This window comes from Dermatophagoides farinae, chromosome 3 (genome assembly GCF_024713945.1).
Source record: "Dermatophagoides farinae isolate YC_2012a chromosome 3, ASM2471394v1, whole genome shotgun sequence".
Taxonomy (NCBI): domain Eukaryota; kingdom Metazoa; phylum Arthropoda; class Arachnida; order Sarcoptiformes; family Pyroglyphidae; genus Dermatophagoides; species Dermatophagoides farinae.
Window position 1 is genome coordinate 6,643,441 of NC_134679.1, and position 23,471 is coordinate 6,666,911.

General features: G+C 30.9%; 5 protein-coding genes across 10 annotated transcripts; 4 read left to right on the plus strand and 1 right to left on the minus strand.

Moving 5' to 3' along the window:
* Positions 1 to 11: 11 nt before the first annotated feature.
* On the plus strand, positions 12 to 1,942 carry LOC124495161 (gamma-glutamyl hydrolase-like). Of its 3 annotated transcripts, none has more exons than XM_075729485.1 (5): positions 12 to 155; positions 237 to 734; positions 802 to 1,164; positions 1,230 to 1,701; positions 1,761 to 1,942. In XM_075729485.1, exons 2-5 carry the CDS (start codon positions 525 to 527, stop codon positions 1,802 to 1,804), a joined length of 1,089 nt encoding a protein of 362 aa, XP_075585600.1. In that variant the 5' UTR covers positions 12 to 155; positions 237 to 524; the 3' UTR covers positions 1,805 to 1,942. The 3 variants fall into 3 exon arrangements, with proteins under 3 accessions (XP_075585600.1, XP_075585599.1, XP_046914454.2); XM_075729484.1 differs by having other exon boundaries at positions 33 to 155; positions 241 to 734; XM_047058498.2 differs by lacking the exon at positions 12 to 155 and having other exon boundaries at positions 187 to 734; positions 1,230 to 1,942.
* Positions 1,943 to 2,329: 387 nt separating this feature from the next.
* On the plus strand, positions 2,330 to 3,804 carry LOC124495142 (uncharacterized). Its single transcript, XM_047058480.2, is given in 4 exon segments — positions 2,330 to 2,724; positions 2,788 to 2,937; positions 2,939 to 3,398; positions 3,487 to 3,804. Coding segments are annotated over 4 exon segments (705 nt in total). The 5' UTR covers positions 2,330 to 2,709; the 3' UTR covers positions 3,567 to 3,804.
* Positions 3,730 to 5,301, minus strand: LOC124495137 (uncharacterized). The gene has a single exon (XM_047058474.2). The coding sequence runs from the start codon at positions 4,884 to 4,886 to the stop codon at positions 3,846 to 3,848; it is 1,041 nt and encodes a 346-aa protein (XP_046914430.2). The 5' UTR covers positions 4,887 to 5,301; the 3' UTR covers positions 3,730 to 3,845.
* A 322-nt stretch (positions 5,302 to 5,623) lies between these two features.
* LOC124495144 (uncharacterized) lies at positions 5,624 to 13,149 on the plus strand. Its single transcript, XM_047058481.2, has 5 exons — positions 5,624 to 5,792; positions 5,888 to 6,497; positions 6,563 to 7,697; positions 11,568 to 11,705; positions 11,836 to 13,149. The coding sequence occupies exons 1-3, from the start codon at positions 5,778 to 5,780 to the stop codon at positions 6,640 to 6,642; spliced, it is 705 nt and encodes a 234-aa protein (XP_046914437.1). The 5' UTR covers positions 5,624 to 5,777; the 3' UTR covers positions 6,643 to 7,697; positions 11,568 to 11,705; positions 11,836 to 13,149.
* A 417-nt stretch (positions 13,150 to 13,566) lies between these two features.
* Positions 13,567 to 22,399, plus strand: LOC124495113 (uncharacterized). 4 transcript variants are annotated; one of them, XR_012832134.1, is made up of 7 exons: positions 14,743 to 16,676; positions 16,812 to 17,743; positions 17,836 to 18,637; positions 18,706 to 19,572; positions 19,635 to 19,842; positions 20,531 to 20,635; positions 21,248 to 22,399. XR_012832134.1 is itself a non-coding variant. In XM_075729492.1 (6 exons), exons 2-6 carry the CDS (start codon positions 16,824 to 16,826, stop codon positions 21,580 to 21,582), a joined length of 3,132 nt encoding a protein of 1,043 aa, XP_075585607.1. In that variant the 5' UTR covers positions 13,567 to 14,115; positions 16,812 to 16,823; the 3' UTR covers positions 21,583 to 22,399. The 4 variants fall into 4 exon arrangements, 3 of the variants coding, with proteins under 3 accessions (XP_075585607.1, XP_075585606.1, XP_075585605.1); XM_075729492.1 differs by lacking the exons at positions 14,743 to 16,676; positions 20,531 to 20,635 and adding an exon at positions 13,567 to 14,115; XM_075729491.1 differs by lacking the exon at positions 20,531 to 20,635.
* The last annotated feature ends 1,072 nt before the right edge of the window (positions 22,400 to 23,471 follow it).

Sequence of the window (23,471 nt, forward strand, 5' to 3'; positions counted from 1 at the left end):
TTTCTGTTTTTGTTGTGGGTTTATGATATATCAAAATTATCAATAGAAAAAAATATGATAATCAAACGACTACATGGAAAAAAAATTTTGTCAATTTTTTTTTCGTTTTTGTTTATCGTCAAATGATTATGGTTGTTGATGATGGTTGTTGTTTGGTTGGTATTGCGATTTTTATTTTCTATTTGGATTTTATGATGATTTACGGGATCTAATTTTTTTTCCTTTTTTTCTTCTAGATAGCTGGTTGATTAGCAACGAAATAATTTTTCAAAAAAAAAATCCTCAAAAATAACGGTCGTCATCATCCGTTGTTATTGTCGTTGTTGGTTGTTATTATCATCGTATAATTACCATTTTCATTTGATTTTATTGGGTTTGGTTTTCATATATCCATCATCGTCATCATCATTAATTTTCACTCATCATGTATATGTCCATTCATTCTAAGTTTTTGTTTTGTTTTTTTTTTTTTGTTTCCATTTTTTTCTCTGTTTTAGAATTGGTTAATATAATTTGATCTTACAATGATAATTGATAAAACGATTTTGATTAACATCGTGGTCACCATCATCGCCGTCATTGTCCACGGTTATGATGCCGATATTGATGAGAAATTTCCAATAATTAATGATCGTGTTGTCATTGGTGTACTGGCACAATATCCATATAAAGATGAACATCAATATATTGCTGCTAGTTATGTAAAATTTCTGGAAAGTTCCGGTGCACGTGTGGTAAGATTGTTGACTATTTTATTATTAATGTGAAAAAAATTAACTTTTTGAATCATCAAAAATCAAGGCACCAATATTCTGTGGCCGTACATCTGATTATTATGAAACATTATTACCGAAATTGAATGGTGTATTATTACCTGGTGGTGGTAGCCCATTAGATGAAGGACCTTATGCCGAAACTGTGGATATAATAATTGAATCAAGTAAAAAATTCTATGACAATGGAAAATATTTTCCAATTTGGGGCACTTGTTTATCGTTTGAGAAAATTATTGTCCATTTTCTAAATGGAAGTTTAAAATGGGAATCACAATGTCATGTACAGAATTTATCATTAAATTTAGAACTAGAAGATTCGGTTATTAATGATCCAAAATCGACACGTATGTTTCGTGATATGGATTCAATGATGCCCAATCTTTTCCATGTAAGTTTGATTGATTTTTTCATTTATTTTCAAACAATTTTCAAATCATTTGATTTATTACATAGATTTTACAACAAAAGAATGTTACTGCCAATTATCATCGTATCTGTATGGCATTAAATGAATGGGAAAAACATGAAGAATTGACAAAAAATTTTCAACTTATCAGCCATAATAAATATAAGAATTATACATTTGTTTCAATGTATGAACATCGAAAATATCCTATATATGGATCAATGTGGCATCCAGAAAAGAATCAATTTGAATTTGTCATCAATGAACATGTTGGAAATATTAATCATGATCGTTGGGCTATTATTGTTGCCCAATATTTTGGTAATTTTTTCGTTAATGAAGCACGTCGTAGTTGTGGACGTTTTAAGGATAAATTGGATGAAAGTCAACATTTAATTTATAATTATAATGATTATGTTGAATATACTGGTCAGAATGGAAAATCATCATATGAAGAAATATATAAATTTCCTGTTGATGTAAATCATGGATCATCATCATCAATACCATCATCGAAAGGTTCGATTTTCATTCGAATCATATTACTTATTACAATTGTTCTATATAATTATCATTAGGTAATCGTCATGATGATTATTTTCGTTATCAATTGATGAAATGAAACAATTTTTTTTATGTAATGTAACATCACATAATTCAATTGATTGATTTTTATTGAACTTTTTTTTCATTTTTTTTCAATATTAATAAACACAAGTGAACATGTGATATTGATTCATATTACAGAGAGAAAAGAAAACCTTGAATTTGGATTGTAATTTCTTCGCACCTGTGTGTGTGTGTGTTAATTATAATCATGGATTTCCTTTGTCCGTCGTCTTTTTTTTGTGTGTTTCTTATGAATGAAATATGTATTTCAATTTACTCGATCTTTTTTTTATTGTGACGGAAACGATTTTTTAAGAAACTAAAGCGACTACTAACAAACGAAAATTTCATAAAAGGAAAAACATCATCATCATCAACAACAACAACAACGACAACAATCGGATTCAATTTTCCAATGTACCAAAACCAACCAAGGTCAAGACGAAATAAAAAAAAAACACAGGAAAAAACGTTTCAATCACACACACGTGGCCACTACCATTAATATCGACTTTGTTTTCATCATTTGGTTTTTTTTTATTGGACAGGAAGCTGCAACTACTGGTATTATGCTACTGCTTTGAAATTGAAATTACCAATGATCAACGTTTCAGGAATACATCATGCATGAAATGTTTACCTGTTTTTTGTTAATGGCAACAACAACGACGACGACCACTACAATTCGAACAGGATCTTGGCCATTCTCGGATACCGTCAACGCAATTTATTCACCTGTGTTTTCTATCTTGGTATAAAAAGCAAAATCCATTACGATTATTTGTCAATCAGATCATTCATACGACAACAACCATTGAATATAAATCGTGTGTTTGTATGTTTGTATATGTTTCAGTGTTTCAGTAAATTTTTAAATGTGTTTCTGTGTTAAAAATTGACAACGGCAAATAAAAAAAAATGAAACTTCAATTGGTATGATATGATTTTGTTTTTTGTTTTTTTTTCATGATGTTTTTTTTAAATGGTCCATTTCAGATTGTTTTGGGTGTTGCCCTTTTCGCTTGTGCTGTAATGGCTCAGGAAATGGAAGATAATCTGATTGCTGATGCATCGGAAATGGATCTAGCTGTTGCTGAATCAGCAGGCGCTGGCGCCGTCGCTGGTGGTGCAGCCGGTGCCGGAGCTAAAGGGTGCTAAAGCTGGTGCCGCTGGTTTCAAAGCAGGTGCTAAGGCCGGTGCTGCTGCTGGAGCTAAAGGTGGTAAAAAAGGAGCGTTTGCTGCCGGTGCCGCAGGTGGTGCTGCTGGTGTGAAAAAAGGCGGTAAAGCTGGTGCTGCCGGTGCTGCTTTTGCCAAAGGAGCCAAATTTGGCAAAGCCGGTAAATTCGGTAAAGTGGGTGGCGCTGGTTTCAACAAGAAATTCGGTGCCATCAAAACCTTTGGTATGGCTCAAGGATTCAAATTCGGTAAAGCTGGTGGAGCATTCGCTGCTGGTGGTGCTGCTGGAGCTGCCGGTAAAAAAGGTGGTAAATTTGCTGCTGGTGGTGTTGTTGCTGGTAAAAAAGGTGGCAAAAAAGGAGCCAAAGGTGCTGCTGCTGCCGGTTTTGCCAAAGGTGGCAAAAAAGGTGGTGTTGCTGGCAAAGTTGCTGGTAAGTATTTTTTTTTTCTAAAGAATAATAACGGAAATGGAAAAAAATTTAAAAAAAAAATTCTTTTTCACTCTCTCATTTATTTCAGGTGCAAAAGCTGGTGCAGCTGGTGCCAAAGGTGCATTCAAAAAAGGTTTTGCCAAAGGTGGCAAAGGAATTGGCAAATAATTATTTTAACATTTTTTGAGCCATTTCTTTTCGCTCATATTCTGTATTCAATAACACTTTCACACACACACACACACACGCATCGATCATTTATTTACACACCAAGGAAGAAAAAAAAGAAGTGTTCAAAAAAATTCAAATTCAAATATAGATAGATCATTGATTTAAAAAAAAAAATTTTTTTTGTAATTTAAATAATTTCTGGAATAAAATTGTTAAATTTTTTCATGCAGAATAATTAATTCTTTGAATTCGATGATCATTCGTGGCTAACTACTACTACTCTACATGATCATTCATAATTTCTGGTTGTGCTGCTGCTGGTTGTTGTTGTTGTTGTTGTTGTTGTGTTCGATTATCTTCCGTTTTCAATGTTGTATCTTTACTGCCACCACCACCATTATTACTACTGCCATTGGTGAAGAAATTACAATGACGACAAAAATTTTTATCACAATTCAATACAACATAACCGACGATCAACATTGTTATGATGAATATACCAATTGCATATGGTATCAGATAATATGATGAAATATTGTCATCGGAACTCGATTTAATCGTTATGGACATGTTCAAATTGAATGTAGATCGCTGTTGTTGTTGTTGTTGTACATTGGTGGTCAATGATCGACAACCAAGTATATCACCATCGTGTACATCATTCATACAAAGATCAAATTTACTAACACCAATTGAATCAATCATACAGATTTGATTTTTTCGATTAAAACTTAAATATTTGTTTGGCAACGTAATCAATTGATTCAATTGATTACGGCCACCAGAAAATGTACGATTTAATGATCGAAATTCAAGCTGACCATCATCACTTTGATTCGTAGTATTTGTATGATGAACAACAATAAGATAAACATTGTGATCAGAATCAAATACTAATCCAATGGCCATTGGATAATGTTGTTGATCGATACGTGTTAATTGTGTTAGACCATTGATTTCAAAATCAATCGATTTAATCATCATCGATGTCGATGTTGTTGAACATATGGTTCGATTACATTTGATTACATCATTTAAAATTGTTGAATAAAGGACAAAAGTTTTCGGATTCATTTGATTCAATTCATATGGTAATGGCCGAAATGGACCAGATACAATTTTATCTATCACATCATTAATCTCATAATAAGCGTCCAATTCAAATAGACGTATTGTACCATTCGGTAGACTTTCCCATTCGATAATTTGTATTAATTTATTATCATTACAAATGTAATGATTACCATGCTGTAACGATGAAGTTTTTCCTACGACGACGACGACGATAATGTGGAACAATAGAAAAATTTTCATCATTATCAACAACAAGTATGATGAATTTGGCGTTGAATAAATATCCTACTTGCTTTGGGACAAAATATTCTGAATTCCAATTCGAATAAATCTGGATTTTTAGACCAAAAAAAAAAAATTAATCCAATTATCGATCGAAATTATTGCCACTCTCAAAATTCGATATTTTTCTATGCAAAAATTTCACTGGGAAAATGAAATTTGAATCAAATTGTGGTCTTACAGATTGACCAATCGAATTGGAAAAAAAATTATTTTTTTTCTTTTCTTTTCTTAAAATTATTCATAAAACGGTTGATTGAAATCCTTCATCGTCATCCGGCAAAAGGAAAAAAAAGTAGCCTTTTCCGGTTTTGATTTTGCTTTTTTTCTTAGAAAAAAATCTTTTATTCTCATCACTTCCTAGTAGTGAGATATTTACAAATCCACATTTGAAGAAACAAGAGATGAAAGAGTTGATAATTTTTGGATTCATGTAGATGTTGAAATATGAATTTTTTTTTTTTTTGTTCAAAATTTTAAATTGAACAATGTCCATCAATGCATGACACAACAATGAAACAACAACAAATTTTTACCTGTTCAATATTTACAGGTGTATGTGTGTTTTCTGGAAACACCGGATTAGCATATCATTTTTTTCAACATTGAACATTTATGATTGATCAACAACAACAGCAGCAGAAATCCTTGTTGTTGTCGAGAGAAAAAAAAAGAGTTATCTGAGTATATAAAAACCCCAAAAAAAAATTTTATCCATTTAAGATCTCGAAATCTTGATCATTGTGTGTCTCTGTTCTGTTGTTTGTGTGTTTTTTTTTTAGTTCTCGTTTCAACCAAATTAAAATCAATCAACGAAATTGAACAATCAAACAAAAACAAACAAACGAAAAAATGAAATTCCAATTGGTATAATTTGTGTTTTGGTTTTTATGTTTTTTTAATTTGTTCTCGATTTTTTTTTTATTATATGTGTGTGTGGGTGTTTTTTTTTCCTCATATAGATCGTTTTGTGTGTTTCCCTTATTGCCTGTGATGTTATGAGCCAGGAAATGCAAGATAATATGATTGCTGATGCATCCGAAATGGATCTAGCTGTTGCTGAAACAGCAGGAGCTGGCGCCGTCGCTGGTGGTGCAGCCGGTGCTGGAGCTAAAGGTGCTAAAGCTGGTGCCGCTGGATTTAAAGCTGGCGCTAAAGGTGGAGCAGCTGGTGGTGCTAAAGGTGGTAAAAAAGGAGCGTTCGCTGCCGGTGCCGCAGGTGGTGCTGCTGGTGTGAAAAAAGGCGGTAAAGCTGGTGCTGCCGGTGCTGCGTTTGCCAAGGGCGGAAAATTTGGCAAAGCTGGTAAATTCGGTAAAGTGGGTGGTGCTGGTTTTAACAAGAAATTTGGCGCTATAAAAACCTTTGGCATGGCTCAAGGTTTCAAATTCGGTAAAGCTGGTGGAGCATTCGCTGCTGGTAAAGCTGCAGGTGCTGCCGGTAAAAAAGGTGGTAAATTTGCCGCTGGTGGTGTTGCTGCTGGCAAAAAAGGTGGTAAAAAAGGTGTCAAAAAAGCAGGAGCTGCTGGTTTTGCTAAAGGTGGTAAAAAAGGTTTCGCTGCTGGTAAAGTTGCTGGTAAGTTTATTAAGTTTCATACAATGATCATGGCTAATTATTCTGTTCTATTTCAAAATTAATAGGTAAAAAAGGTGCTGCAGCTGGTGCTAAAGGTGCATTCAAAAAAGGTGGCAAAAAAGGTGGAAAAGGAATTGGCAAATAATAATTCCATACCCACACCAACACACACACACACCTGAAAAAATCGTGGATTCAAAATCAAACAAAAAAAATGATTTGAGGCCATAATAATAAGCTCATTTATTGTTATAATGTTGTTTTCAAGAGAGACATAAAATTTCTTTAAATTCATAATTCATTGTGATCGAACGATAGTTATCCATTTGAGAAATAAACAGAATGAAAAAAAAATGAAATGTAAACTTTTAAAAAAAATTTAATAAAAATTTTCATCAATAGATGTCGCCATTTGTTGTTTTTTTTTGCCAATCATATAACGACAGCGATTGATTTGAACCTAGTCTGATCAAAATAGACAGACAATGTATTCGAATTTTTTTTTTTGTTTCGGGCATCCAAAATCAAAGAATTCGATAACATTGGAAATTTGTATCGACGAAAACAATGATTTGGACGCCGGCATCAAATCTTGACATTCGTTCATCATATCCATTCATATATTAGTATCATTTGGTAAGAAAATTCAATTAGTTGCAATTAGAAAATATCTAAAATGACGATGGTCATTTAACCTATGACCTCTTTTTGATGTCTGTTTATTTTGTCATCATCATCATCATCATCATCATCGTGAATATTTTCAAAACTAAATGGAATTTTTCGACTAAAATTTTGAGAGTTTCATATTACAATCGGCTTGAATCTTTATCATCATCATGATCATCATTCTCAAACCAGCCAGACATCTTTTGTCAATTGTCAATTCTCATTCGAAAAAATGTGTCAGAATGCATTTTCGACAAATCGAATGTTTTCATTAGTTTCATCATTATCATCATCATCGTCATCAGCAGCATCAGCAGCGGCAACAAATGATAATGATGACAATTAGAAGAAAAAAAAATTGACAGATTATTGTAGATGATAATCAACACTCAATCCACACTAACGGCCATTGGCTGGTTCCTTTTGTAAAAATATCTGGCTAATTGACTTGACTGACTGACTGGATGGCCGGTTTCAATGATCAATTTTTTTTTCTTCTTTTTGATACAATCATCATTGATTCACTACAGGGTAAGTAAGACTTTTTCTGATAATCAAATATTTTGCAATAGTTTTTATCATTTTGAATGGTTTGGTGGTCGTGTCATGTCATTGTCATTTGCTCTGTGTGCGTGTGCGTTTGTGACAATCATCAATGTGACAAAAAAATTGATTACGACATCTTTAATGGTGATGATGCTGATGACTATGATGGTAAAATGAAAAGGCATCTGGCGTTTGTCCATTAAAACTAAAAAAAAAAATTTGTCACATTAGTTCTGGCACTTTTTTTATTTGATGCGCTTGATCTCTCGTTCTAAATGAAAAAAAATGAAAGAAAACAAGACAAAAATTGCTAAAAACATTAAGATAGTCATAGTCCCGGTTTTTTTTTGTCAAATATTCATCCAGGCAATAAATTGTTTCGGCATTTCGGCAACAAATTTTTTTTCTGTTCATTTTTTCTCATCTCTCTATCTCTCAGTCTTTCATACTTTCATGCCGATTTCATGATGATGAGATTAATAGTAACGGTATGTCTTTTCACTACTACCACTAATGTGTGTATCTGTGTAAATTTCAATCCTGTGAAAGAAAATTGATTGAAATCAAAAAAATTTTTTGAAACAAAACTTTTCATCTATCACCACCATATAATAATAATAATAATGCCAAACACCTCTGAGCCCATGCAACAGCATTTATAAATGACAGATTGTCATTGTTTTTTGTTGTTTTTTTTTCTTTACTTTACTCACAAAAATTCATTCATTTAGATTCTTTTTTTTTTACAAAGTTTACACACATGCAATACAGCTTTGTTTGTTTTTTTTTCGTTTCTGTTTTGTTTTATTGATTTGAATTTGTTTACTTGCAATAAGTGCCCCAATAGTCTAAGTTTGTTGTATGGTTAGGAAATTACTGAATGTGTATATAGATCATCATAAATCTATATTACTTTCTGTTTCTTTTTTTTTTTGATTCAATTCTTTCTTGGTTGATCGGGTATATTTTTTGTTTTGTTTGAATTTGTTGTCATTATTATTATTGTGGTGGTGGTGGTGGTATTATATGGCTATATCATTGTCAATTATGATTATAATAATAATGATGATGATGATGATGATGATTGTATACGGCATATTATTATTATTATTATTTATATGGCGACATTATGGCGCCATTCATTTATTTTTCTTTTCTGTTTTTTTTACCATTCAAGGATCACAAAACCCAACCATCACCATCATCATGATCTTTCGATTCTAATTCATTAAGAAATTATTATTATTGATGATGATGATGATGATGATATTGAGATGTGTTTGCCCTGAACACATAATGAGATCTAGTTTTTTTTTCTTAGTGGTTTTCAAAGAAAAAAAATTATTAGTGAAAAATAAACCATTTCAAACACCAGCTTTTCTAATAGAAAAAAAACCAAGCAAATGTTTTTTTTCCTATTCAACGAGAACGATCAACCGACCGACGATGATAAGCAAGAATGTCAATTTGATCAATATCATCATCACTGCCATCGAAAGTAAAAAATAAAGAAAAAAACGACAGAGAAACTGCTGATGGTATATATAATGATTGAAAAAAAAACGCGCGACCTAGCCTAACCGACGTCGCCAATTTTTTTCTATGTGTGTTTTTCTATGTGATCCAAAATGTAAAAGAGAAACGAGAGCAATCCAATGAAAATGTATTTTTTTATGTATAACGCCACCGGTAATGATCAATTCACATATATATAGCACATGTATGCAAGTATACATCACTTATACATACACACACAAGAAGAAATCATTTTTTTGACACTATAAACTTTTTTTTGCGGGTAAATTGGAGCCACAATAATATTTTTTTTGGTGCCAACAACAACAACAACAACAATGATAACATATTTGCAATTGAAAAAAAGGCTGGGCAAATGTTATTATTTATCATCCACTGATGATGTTGGCAGCAAATGATTTTTTTTTCTCGTTTCATTTCATCAAATCAATCAATCAATGAAAAGTGAATGAAATTGAAATGATGGGATTTTTTTTTCTTCATACATTTTTTGATTCGAAGTTTTTTTTCATCACCATCATCATCATGATGATGCCGCTGGGCTTGATTTTGGCGGCGAAATTTTTTTTTCTTATTATTTGTTTGGTTGATTGACGACGACGGTTATTGAATGTATGTGAGTGTGTGTGTGTATGAATGATGAATTTAAACAAACACACCCAATTCAAAGTCTCAAACTTTTTTTTTTTGGTTGATTGCAACGATGAATAAAAAGTTTTTTTTTTCTGTTCAACGTATCTATAGATATGAAACTTATAGGAAAAAATAACAACAACAACAACAACAAATACATTTGACAAATAAAATTTTTTGTGTGTGCATTGAACAAAGTTCATAATCGAACCAAAGTCTAATGGCAATATTAACACACACACACACACTAAATATATTTGATTTGCCACCAAGAAAAAAAAATGTCACATTTATGGCCAAAAAAAAACATTAAGATTTCTTCATTCATTCATCATTGTCGTCAATGTTTTTGTTGTTGTTTGTCAATGGCCAAAAGAAAAAAAAAATTTTCCATTTGATCATCATTCGATCGATTGATTGATTTGATGGATAATGGAATTGAACCAAATAATAATTGCCATGATGATGATGATGATGATGTTGTGAACTTTGAATCAAAACTCATTTTCATTCAAATCACTGAGTGAAATTTCATCATCATATTTATAAAAGAACAAAAAAAAGGATAAAATAATAAACGAATTTTTTTAATTTCCTGTTTTCACACACATCGATGATAATCTAAATGATGATGGTGGTGGTGATGATGGTGAAAATTCAAATGAAACAAGAACGAAAAATAAAAATTCACTTTTGATGATATTGAGATTTTCAATGACAAGGTATATTATCACCGTCGTCGTCATCGTCATCGTCGTCGTTGACGATTATCGATGAGAGTGTTACAATCAACCAACCAACCAACAACAGAATCCATCTAGATATTTTTTTTTTTTTTTTTTTGTTATCAAGTATTTACAGAATATTTCATTTTATGGCTTTCAAATTCTCTCTATATGAACCATGATGATGATGATGATGAATAAAATTCTGATTTTCTGAAGAATAATTTTTGGTTCCATTCACAAAAAAACACACACACACAAGCTTGTTGATGGTAAAAATAGTGAAATTGAAAACAAGAAAACAATTGAGAATTTTTTTTTCTTTTGTTGAAAACATCATCAATCAATTGTTGTGAGAGTTGATTGAAAAAAAACCATTGATTGATTCAATCGATTCGAATCCAAATATTAAAAAGTAATGAAAAAAAAATCAATCACACACTATTATTATTTTGGATTGATGATTGGATATCAAATCAAATCAATATATAATAATTATCGTCATCCAATATCTAATAATTTTTTTTTTATTTTACTAATATGGTCCAACTTATCTTGGACTTTTTTCTTGTTCTTGTTCACTGATAGATAATAATTATTTTTTACAATCAGTGAATAAATAAAGAGAGAGAGAAAACCGACCAAATGAAACGACAACAATTTGTGCTTATTAGTATATATGTTTATGGACGATAATGGAAAGGAAATCAGAAAATTTTTCACTTTTTAATCAATAAAATTCTGATATAATTATTGATTGATTTGATTGGATTGGATTGGATTCATTAATCATCATTATGAATGATAATGTTTAACATACACACACACACACAGAACAAACAAAAAAAGGAAGAAAGACTCAAATAAACTTTGTAGCCAAATATTTATTGATTGTTGATTATTTTTTTTTTTTTTTTTTTAATCTTATAAAATTTGTCATTTTTCTCACATTTTTGATTAGATATTTGACACCCACACACACCCACACACATTGATTGTTTACACCTGAAGAAAAAATTGATGATGATGATGATTTGTTTCAGAAGAATCAATTTTCATTATTCAGAGAATAATGAAAAAATTATCGATGACGATGACGGTACGGCTAAGTATGGAATACGAATGAACCATGACCATGATCATGAATAATTTTCTAATATATTATATATACCTCGTTATCGGTAATTTTATCTTTTGATTTTATCTTTTTTTTTTATTTCCAAACACAGATTTATCAATAATTTGAGATAACGAAATGAAAAAGTGAGAAAAAAAACTATATTTATGAATCTTAACAAGATCTAATCTTGATACATCATTATCTTCATCATCAACAACATTGATTTGATTACAATCACCTGGAGACAACTTGGAGTAATAATTATCAAGATTATTACTAGATACCCTACAATTGTAATGAATGAATGAATGTGATTCCAAGATAAGTCGATTTTTTGTTTATCGTTGGTTGTATGGTCGTTTTTGGTTTGGTTTTTTTTTTTTAATTTTCTATCAATGAAACCGTACTTACACACATATAAATACGCAGCTGCTGATTGTGGTATCGGTATCGGTAGAGAAAAAAAAACCGACTGACCGATAAGATAATGTAAGTTGTAATATTTTTTTTTCATTCATTCATTCATTTCATTTGTGAAGAATTTCTTATTTTCTTTGATCTATCATATTTATCAATATTGAGATAATGATCGTGATATATGAATGAGGTTTACGTAATAATGACACTAAAACGATAACGATAACGTAGCATGATCATAATTTGTTTTCTCTTTTAACATATGAATACATAATCTTTCATATATTAATTAGATAACGGATCATGTGATCAAAAAAAAAAAAAATTAAGATTATTTATAAATTTTACTCTGCTACAAAGTTATCAAAATAAATGAATGAATGGAATCATGAAAATTGTTCCACGAATTTATTTGAATACTCATTTTTTTTCTGTTTGAATTGCAAATTTTTTCATTTTCATTTTTTTGTAATTCGATATCGATCCATTGAATAGCAATGATAATGTTTATATTGAATATGAATGGAAAAAAATAACAAACAGAAAAAAAAATTGTCAGGCGTCAAATCAGAAGAAAAAAATTTTTTTCATTCTCATTTTGTCACAATGATGATGATCTGGATGTAATAAACATTTTTATATCCACGCATTTCAAACGCCAGAACCATTTGAAGAAACAAAAAATGTTTATAGCCTAGATCTCTGGTGATTCATAGAGTTTTTTTTTGGTGGAAAAAAAATCATCAATATGCAGATGAATCATACTTTTAATGCAAGGTTCTTGACCAAACAAACAAAATTTTGATTTTGGTTCTCTCTCTTTCTATTTCTTCTTTTTTTTGGGGGTGGGGAAGGGGATTTTAGCTAGTTATTTGCATTTGGACAAATCAACAGTTTGTCATTTCATTTTAATTCCAATTTTTTTTCTCTGGTTTTTGTCTGTGTCTGTGTGTGTATGAGTGTGTGCAAATGCACGTATGCATGCATGTATGTATGTTTTTGCTGAGTAAACAAAACAAAAAATAATAAAATAAAAACGACATCAGTCATCATCATCATCATCATCATCATCAACAACAACAATATATTGATACATTATTTAGAAGCAGAAAAAAAGGAAGAAAGGAAAAAAGGAAAAAAAAATTTTGGCACACCATCCAACTTATCGTCATAACAACAATCGTCAACATTCATCTATCGACTATGATGACGATGACGACGATGATATTGAGATATTAATAAAAAGAAAAAAATTTTTTTCATGATATTCCATCAAGTGATCGCGATTGGTTAGTAGATTTGATGATGATGATGATGATGATTGAGCCCCCTGTATGTGTTTTTTTTACCTGTCTTTTTGTCTGTCCATCACCATTGCCACCACTATGGCGTATTTGATTTATATTTATCACAAAAAAAACAAAATGTTGAGAGATTATAAAACAATATATCGCGCCAATTCCAGTGATAAATAAAAATAAAAATAAAAAATGATGGAAAAAAATTCTTAAAAATCAACCCCAACTAGACCAGAACATAATTTCTATAATTTTTTTTTCAAATCATCATCTCTTTTTTTTCTCACAATCGATCATCATCATCATCATCATTTATTATATGTTTGTTTGTTTGTGATGAACGTATCTCACCAAAAAAAAAAAATCGATATCTTATCTTTATTCAAACTACCACTATTCTATTACTGCCACTTTATTTATCAAATCAATTGATAAAAAAAAATTTGTTGTGCATAACAAATTTTTGTTTTGTTTTGTTTATCTGTATATAATATCATCATCAAAAAAAAAAAACAATCCATTTTTTTATCAATAAATCTCATCTATAGTTCCTCATGATTGATTGATCATTGGAAATCAAAAAAAAAAAAAAAAAAGAACAATCTCCAGTAGGCTAATAATCAATCCACATCAACAACCAACAACTGGCTCATCATCATTATCAGTCACAAGTGGTAAGAGCGTTATATTTGCTAATAATATATAGAAAAGGGAATTACAGCAGACAAACGATTTTGATTATCAAAAAAATTTTTTTTATTCTTTTTTTTTTGATATAAATCTATACACTTGATGAAAAATAAAACGCCTCAGTGCAATGCATTTGATACATATCATCATGACGATGATGATGATGATGATTATCATCAACAACAACCAATTTTATGATGTGATAATTTTACTTTTCATCAATTTTATCGCTCATAATCATTCATTCATTCATTCACGTTCATTAATGTACCACATGTATATAGGATAGAAAATAAATAGACAGTTATCAATCAATCATAATATAAATCACAAAGTTAAGAAAATCAACAGAACAAAACAAAACAAAACAAAACAAAAATCGAGTGGGGGCTGGTTGTAAAAAAAATAAATAATAAAGGGGCAAACAAAGTTCTGGTCATCAATGATGATGATGGACCTAAAAAACCAGAAAATTAAAATTAAGAAAAAAAAATACAACCATCAGGTCTATTTATTCACACCACAAACACTCATATATTACATTGAGAGATAGCCTAAAACACTGAACCAATGTGTGTGTGTGTGATCAATGATATGATTATTGTCACTCATCGTCATATCATTATCATCATCATCATCAAAAATCAAAAATCGATCGATGTAGACTTTTTTTTTGTTACTGTTTTGTGTGTGTGTATTGTTTGTGTGTTTATAACTGTACATTTGATGTGTTCACAAGTGTGTGTGTGTGTTTTGGCCACCACCACCACCATGGTGCAACAACAACAAAGACGACATCTTTATTCGTTAAAAAAAATGCTTTTTTTTCCCATTACAACATAAATCTTACCATCATCGTTTTTTTTTTAATTTCATTTTTTTTCACGCATTTTTCACGCACACACACACATACATACATTTTTTTTTTGACATGATAATGTTGTTGTTGTTGTTGCTGCTGCTGCTGTTAATATCGACAAATAAAAACGTTTGAAATTCATCATATTTCGGTCTCATTTTTCAAATATTCGATTATGGTGATGAACACACATAAAGAAAATATAAATATATCAGCTATTTGATCGATCAGTTGATCATCATCAACGACATTATCCATAATCAATGAAAAGAAAATTTCGATATTTACATCATCATCATCATCAATTGACAAAAATTTAATCATTCTTTTATCTTTTATTTGTTTTGTTTTGTTTTTTTGTTGTTGTTAATGTTGTAGAATTTGATTAAAAATTGATAATTGCTATCAATCAATCAATTATAGCCATGAACAAATGAATAATAAATAATTCTGCATATACAGAATCAATAAATCATCAGAATTTTGTTATCGACTACTACTGTTTTCATTCATTCATTCATCTATTTTTTAATTTTATTCATCAATCAAATTTGCTTTTATAACAAAAAAAAACAAGAATTATCAAGCAAACAAAAGAAGATCTAAATCTCATCATCATCATCCACAACAACAATCATATCAGCAATTTGATATAGACAGCAGCATCAGCAGCAGATGCCGCTACATGAAACCGTTATCTGTGTATAGTGAGTTTATGTTTAGCGAAGGATATAGAAAGAAAATAAAACCTCGTGCTGCGTTTTCACTGCTAATATAATATATACACAATTTTTTATTATAAATCCACACAATACACATATATATCCAAACAATGTCCAAATCTATTTGATGATAATGATGATGATGATGATGATAGTTTTGTCTGAGTGTATAATGTGTGTATGTTTGTATGATTATCATCATCATCAAAAATAAATATATAGTGTATATACCAGAGAATCATCATCAACCAGAAATTTTTTTTTTTTTTTTTTTTGATAAAAAGTATCGAGTATTTCATTTTTAATGATAAACCAAAGTAGATAGCTGGAAAATGAAGATTTAAAAAAAAATAAACTCAAATCAATCAATCAATTGATCAATTCCATTTCATCATCATCATCGTCATCATCATTGGTATATATAGAGATTAGACAACAACAGCAGCAGCAACAACAACAACAATAAAATTGTTTCCATCGACAATCGAATGATGATCATGATCATTATTAGAAAGTAGAAACAAAACAAAACAAAATTTTTTTTTGTGAAATAAATCCCAAATTTTTTTTTTTACATTATCAATCTATCTATCTATCTAGTTTATTCATCCGATATCATCATCATTTTATATTTATATATATTCATTGATTGATTGATTATAAACAAACAAACAAACAAAAATCAATCTTTTGTGTGTGTGTGTGTATTCAATAATCAATCAATCAATCATCATCATAATCATCAAATATAATTGTGTTTGTTGTTATATCTGGATTCCACATATCAATAAAATTATCGCCATCAGTTAGTTTCTGGACCTAATCTTTTATTATTATTTTTTTTGACAAGATATCAAATTTTTTTTGGCCAAAACGAGATAGTGAGCGAGTGTGTGCGACATTCTGTTTTTTTTTTTTGCATCATCATATCTATGTTTGAAGAAAAAAAATTGTCTTTTTAAAGGTAGATAATTTTTTTTTCTAATACAAAAGTTATCGATATCTTGTGTTTTACATGTGTTAAACGGGTTGAAGTGAATATATTCTGATTAATGAATTAATTATTCTGTTTTGTTTTGTTTTTTTGATTTTTATGTAGTAAAAAATAAAAATGCAAAGAATTAAAATGGAACATCAACAATCGAATGAACGAAATGAAACAACAACATCATTATCATCATCATCCTCATCTTCATCGGTAATAATGAATAAAACGGCGACGATGATGACAAATGATGATGAAAATAATAAATCCGATATAATTAAAAAAAATGTTAATGATGGTGATCATGATGAACAATTAATGGGGAATGAAACAATAACAACAACAACAACAAATACAACAAAGACGACGTCAATGATCAAACGTGAAACGCCATCATCACCGGATGAAATTCACACTAAACGGATTAAAATGGAATTGAATGAAGATAATGGTGATGGTGATAATGGCGATGGTGGTGGTGATGGATCACCACATCATCCACATGTTATTACTGAGGCACCATCATCATCGTCATCATCAACACGTGTTGATATCAATGAACATCAATCATTGGAAAAATCGGCCATTATCGTTACACAACAACCGACAACAACAATGGATGTAAATGAACATAATGGATCTAACTCATCATCCATGTTGATGACTATAAAAACATCACCAGGATCATCACCAAATCCTAATAATAATGGTTCATCACCAACATCGAATCAAGCTAACGTAACGATTCATGAATTATCACAAGCACAAATTGTTCAAATTAATCAAACATCATCACATGAACAACAGCAACAACAACAACATTTAGTTTGGTCACAAAATCATCGAAATCAAAGAAATCAATTTGATACGGATGATGATGTGGTGGTTACTCACCATCAACAACATCAACATCAACACCATCATCATCATAATCATAATAATAATGATAATGATAATCCATTACAGCAGCAGCAGCATCAACAACAACAAACAAATGGAAATTTTTATACACAAAATTTACAACATCACCATGGTATCACCTCTAGGTAAGTAAAAAATTTTATTTAAAAAGTTCAAGATCAATCTTGATATCAACATAGTAAGCATTAGATTGATTTTTCATTTATCATCCTGCTAGAAGCGGCAATAATGATCCACAACAACAACAACAATCTACATCAACATCAACATCATCATCATTGTCGTCGTCGTCGTCGTCGACATCATCATCTGGACAACCGCAGGCTCAACAACAAGGTCAACATCATTTTCATGGAAACGATAGTGGTGGTCACCATCATCATATAGTGTTGGATCATGGATCCACAACCTCATCATCGACAACGGCAACTTCATCATCGACTACTAATTCGATTACAAATATTCATCATCATGGATCATCACCATTCCATCAACAACAACAGAATTCATCAACAATGTTAACCGATGGTCATCGTGGTCAGGTACAAGTTGTTGTTAGTGGCAATAATGTAACCACAGCTACTATTACTAATGATGGTGATGGTGGCAATGAATCATCTGGATTAGAAACCGGAACAAATCAATGTTCAAGTCCAAAAGATTCGAATAATAATAGTGCACGAACGAATACGAATAATAATGGTAAAGATAATTTATCAATAGCCGTAGCTGTGGCAACTGGAGGTCAACAGCAGCAATACTCTTCAACTAATGGTAATAATCATCATCATCAACAACAACAACAACATCATCATCAACCTCAGCAGCAACATCAACAGACATCATATGATTTATTTTATGCTGATAATGGTAATGCTGGTGGTAATCATCATCATTTAGTAACCGTATCGACTACTGGTCAATTAATTAATGGTCATGGTACACCTGTGGTTCAATATGCTGCCGCACCACAATCTCATCCTCATCATCATCACGGTCATCATGGTCATCATCATCATGTAAGAATTTTTTTTTGTTTTTTAAATTTAGAATCAAATTAACACTGGAAAAATTTGTATTTAAATAGATTCAATCACTAAATCAACAACAACAACAACAACAACAGCAACAACAAGGACAGAATGGTTCGACTGGTGGTGGCCATGAAAGTCCACAAATGTGGTCTCATGATAATGTTGCTGCAGCATCATCTGCATATATGACCGGTGGTAATATATCACCATCGAATTTACAATTTGCAGATCCGGCCAATCCTATGGAATCGGCATCGATTACGAATCAGAATCGTTTAATCAATAATATAATAACATACAATGGAAATTGTAATGGAACAACTGCCACTACAGTAGCTATGGCCAATGGTTGGAATTCGTTTCCATTATTTGAACAGACCGGTTATACACCGGCCGCTGTTAGTGTAATGACTGGCCAATCATCGACCGGTGTTGTCCATACTAATGGTGGTGTTGAATTGGCTGGTTTACGTGTGGCTAATCCTGCTATCGGACAGATTACTCATTATGGAATCGTAGGAACAGCAGCTGCAACCAATATTCATGGAACAAATAATGGAAAAGGTTTAATGCCTGGAACTGGTACTGCGACATATTCATTATCACATGAAACCGGTGCCGGCAATGATGGTGGTGCTTATCTTGATTTATCACGTGAATGTATCAATTGTTCAACGGCTACAACACCATTATGGCGTCGTGATAATTCAGGAAATTATCTTTGCAATGCTTGTGGTATATTCAATCGTTCCAATGGCATACAAAGACCATCGAATCGATCGCATAAAAAAACGGTTAACAATCGTAGGGTAGGATTGACATGTTCAAATTGTAAAACAACATCAACAACATTGTGGCGACGAAATAATTCAGGTGAACCTGTTTGTAATGCATGTGGTCTTTATTTTAAATTACATAATGTAAGTTTGATTTAATTTAAAAGAAAAATTTCTCAAAATTCGACATGCATATATCCACATAGATAAATCGGCCATTATCAATGAAAAAAGAAGGCATACAAACACGAAAACGTAAACCTAAAGCTGCTACAACACCGACAACAACAGGAACAGCAACAGCGATAGCTTCCGTTGGATCAACTGGAAATGTGGGACAATTGGCAATTGTAACGGCTGATGTACCGGCCACACTTCAACATCATCATCATCATATGACAGCTAAACAAGCAAGTATGTTTTTAATCATCATTTATTCTATGTGTGTGCCTGTGTATCATCAACTTATAATCAACTCTTTTACGAGAATACGAAAATGTACGTGTTTCAGTTGTGTGTTTGTGTGTGTGTGGTCATTTTAATTGAACATCATCATCATGATCATGATCATCATTAGTATTATAGTGTCATTTTTTTTCGTAGTGACTGGAGCTTCTTTGTTTCTCTCACAATCGTATTTTTGTGTAAACGCACGCAAACACGTACTGAGTTTAGCAAAAAGAAAAAACAACGAATCAGCCATTTACATTTAGATGATAACGTTATTTTTTTTGTTAATTTGAATTTTTTATTCATTTCACATTTATATCTTGTGACTACTGATATCACCTGATATATATGTGAATAATTCCAGGGTGTTTTTTTTCTCGTTTGTTTGTTTGTTTGTTTGTTTGTTGATGTTGTATGTGAATGTCATTTATTCAAATTCTGGAATTTCATTGTATATATAGGATAGATTAAACAATGATCATTCGTTCAAAAATTCCTGAAATTGAAAATATGGTAGTAATTTCATTGAATTGGTATAGACACACACACACACGAAAAAAAAAAATTTTTGATAGTTCTCTTACTCACTCACTTTCACTATCTCTCTCTCTTCTTCTTCTTCTTCTTCCTCCTATAATATCAATTTATCCAGAATAATGGAATATATACTCGCACTCACACACACACACACAAATGACCGCCGGAATTATTTGCTTGGATTTTCGGATCATCATCTGGATATATCTGGATCATAGGTGTAGGTGTCAAATATGTTGGAATATATAAAAAATATTTTAGAAAACAAAAAAAAATGAATAATCAATTATAATGATGATAATTCATTTTTTATTGTGATGAAAATATAAATCATTACAATATTATCATTTTCATCATCTATATGGTGACTGACTTGACTGCTACTGATCTACACATGTGTCTATCTATCTATCTATTTCTCTATTTTATTTCATTTCATTTGAACATAAATCATCGACAATGAATGTTGCAATAATATTGCTAGCAGGAACAAAACTAATAATCATCATCATAATGATAATATTCAGGTAGCATTTTTTGTTGTTGTTGTTGCTGATAATAATGAGAGATAAACATGACTTATGAGTGTGTGTGTGGACTTTTATCGACAAAGTTTTTTTTTATTTACCATTAAAATTCATTTTTTTCTGTTGTATACACATATTTTCATTGTGTGTGATTGTAATTGTATTGTATTTTGATCTAAAAATAATTTATTCACGAAAAAAAAATATTTATTTCTGATGATGATTGTTTTTTTTTATTGATCCTATAATGAAATAAATTTTTCTTTTTCTCTTTGTTGTTGTTGTCGTTTTTTTTATATATATAGAAAAATATCTCAATGCTACAAACGCATATTATCCGCATCATCATCAACAACAACAACAACAACATCATCATTCGAATCATCATCATCAACAACAACAACAACATCATTCACATCAACAACAACAACAGCAACAGCAGCAGATGCAACATCATCATCCGCATCCTCATTCTCATCATCATCAACATCAACAATCAGCAATTACATCATCATATCCAGCAGCAGCAACAACAGCAGAAACAGGCAATTTTACAATTGAATTCAACATCGTCTTCTTCACCATCATCATCGATAACAACAACAACAACAGCATCAAATGTACAACATGGCCATCATAATAATCATCATCATTTGATCATTGATGATGATTCAGCCATTCAACGGCAGCAACAACAATCACCATCATCAATGCCAACTTCGCCAATATCTGCATCATCAGCATCAACGATAGTGCCACCAAGAACAATAACATCACCAATAATACCATCATCAGCTACATTAAATCGACAATTACATAATTTAAATATACCACCAGTAGAATTACCGATTATCTATACAACAACAACAATGCAGCAGCAGCAGCAACAACAACAACAAGGATCACCACAATTGACAAATGCAACAACAACAACAACAAACGAAACAATTCAACAACAATCATCGATAGACGAATCATCATCAACTGGTATCAATAAAAATAATAAATTGATATCGTCATTATCATCATCGACATCCGCATCACCTAATGAAAGTCCAATACAATCACCACAATCGAATCATTTATTGATACAACAACATCATCATCATCATCGCCATCAGAATCATTCATCAGTGATACATGAAAGTCATTCATCAACAACAACAATCAATAGTAATGGCCAAAATGGACAGATTGTAATACCATATCAACAACATAATAATAATAGATCAACAACAGTGGCAATAACAACTCCGACTTCAGCTTCCAATAATTCAATAGCTTTAGCATCATCATCATCAGTTGCTACAGTTGTCACAACTAATTAATTTAATTTGATTGATTAATATTCACTTTACTTGACACTTTTTTCTTCATCTTTTCATTTGTTTTTTTTCTTTGACAAAAAAAAATTTTCTATTTTGATTAAAAAAAATTAGAGTGCTGCCTGGCCACAACATTGACTTTTGTCTGATTTATATTATGCATATTTGAAAGCAAATCTGGAAAAAAAAATCATTCCGCTCGGTGTATTGTTGCTTGCTGTAGGTTTTTAAATATTTCGCAATCGATTTGATTTGGAAATTTTTTTTTCTTGGTAAAAGGTTTGCTGAAAAACATTTCCCATGCCTTTATTTATCTATTTATTTTTTTTTTTGGGCCAATTTTTTCCATCATTCCACAAAACCATTAGTATTTATTTGTTTGTTTGTTGTTGTTGTTTTTTTCCCACTTAATTTTTTTTTACCCATTCAGTTTTCGTTGATAATGATGATGATGATAATTAGTATGTTTTTTAAAATGGGCCATTCGAATGGAAAAAAACCTGGACGAAAAAAAAGAAAGAGAGAGAGAGAGATAAGAATAATGAGATGATCAACATCATCAAAATTCGATCAGTGACGATGATTGTTTATCGATACTTAATTCGGACGTTGGACAAAGCAAATTGTTTTTTTTTCAAATCATCAAATTATTTATTTATTTATTTCAAAAAATAAAAACCGTATGTTATTCGTATGTCAAAAAGGATTCATCATCATCGTCGTCGAATGATTTTGTTGTTGTTGTTGTTGTTGCGAAAAGATGATAGTGAAGAAAAAGAAAAAAAAATTAATTGATTTACTCAATTCATGCTGTGGCTGATGCTTATGACTGCATTCAGCCAAGATGATAATTATAATTTTTTTTTTCATTTAATTGAAAAAAAATGATGATCACGATGAAACCCACACACACACACACACACTTGAATTTTTCTTTTTTTTTTTGACCATTTAAAACGTGTACGACTAGATGGCGCCATCAAAGGGTCCTTTGATGTGTGTTGGTATTTTTATTGTTTTTTTTTTTTTAAAAAAAACTAAGCTAATTATTAAAAAAACAATCATCACTGCCAAAAATTGTGCCATATGATTGATGATTTTTAATGATAATTTTACGTTTTACTGAATTAATCAAAAATTTTGCTTCTTTTTCAATGTTTTGAGTTTTTTTTTAAAAATTTTCTTTTATTGTGCGTCTTAGAAG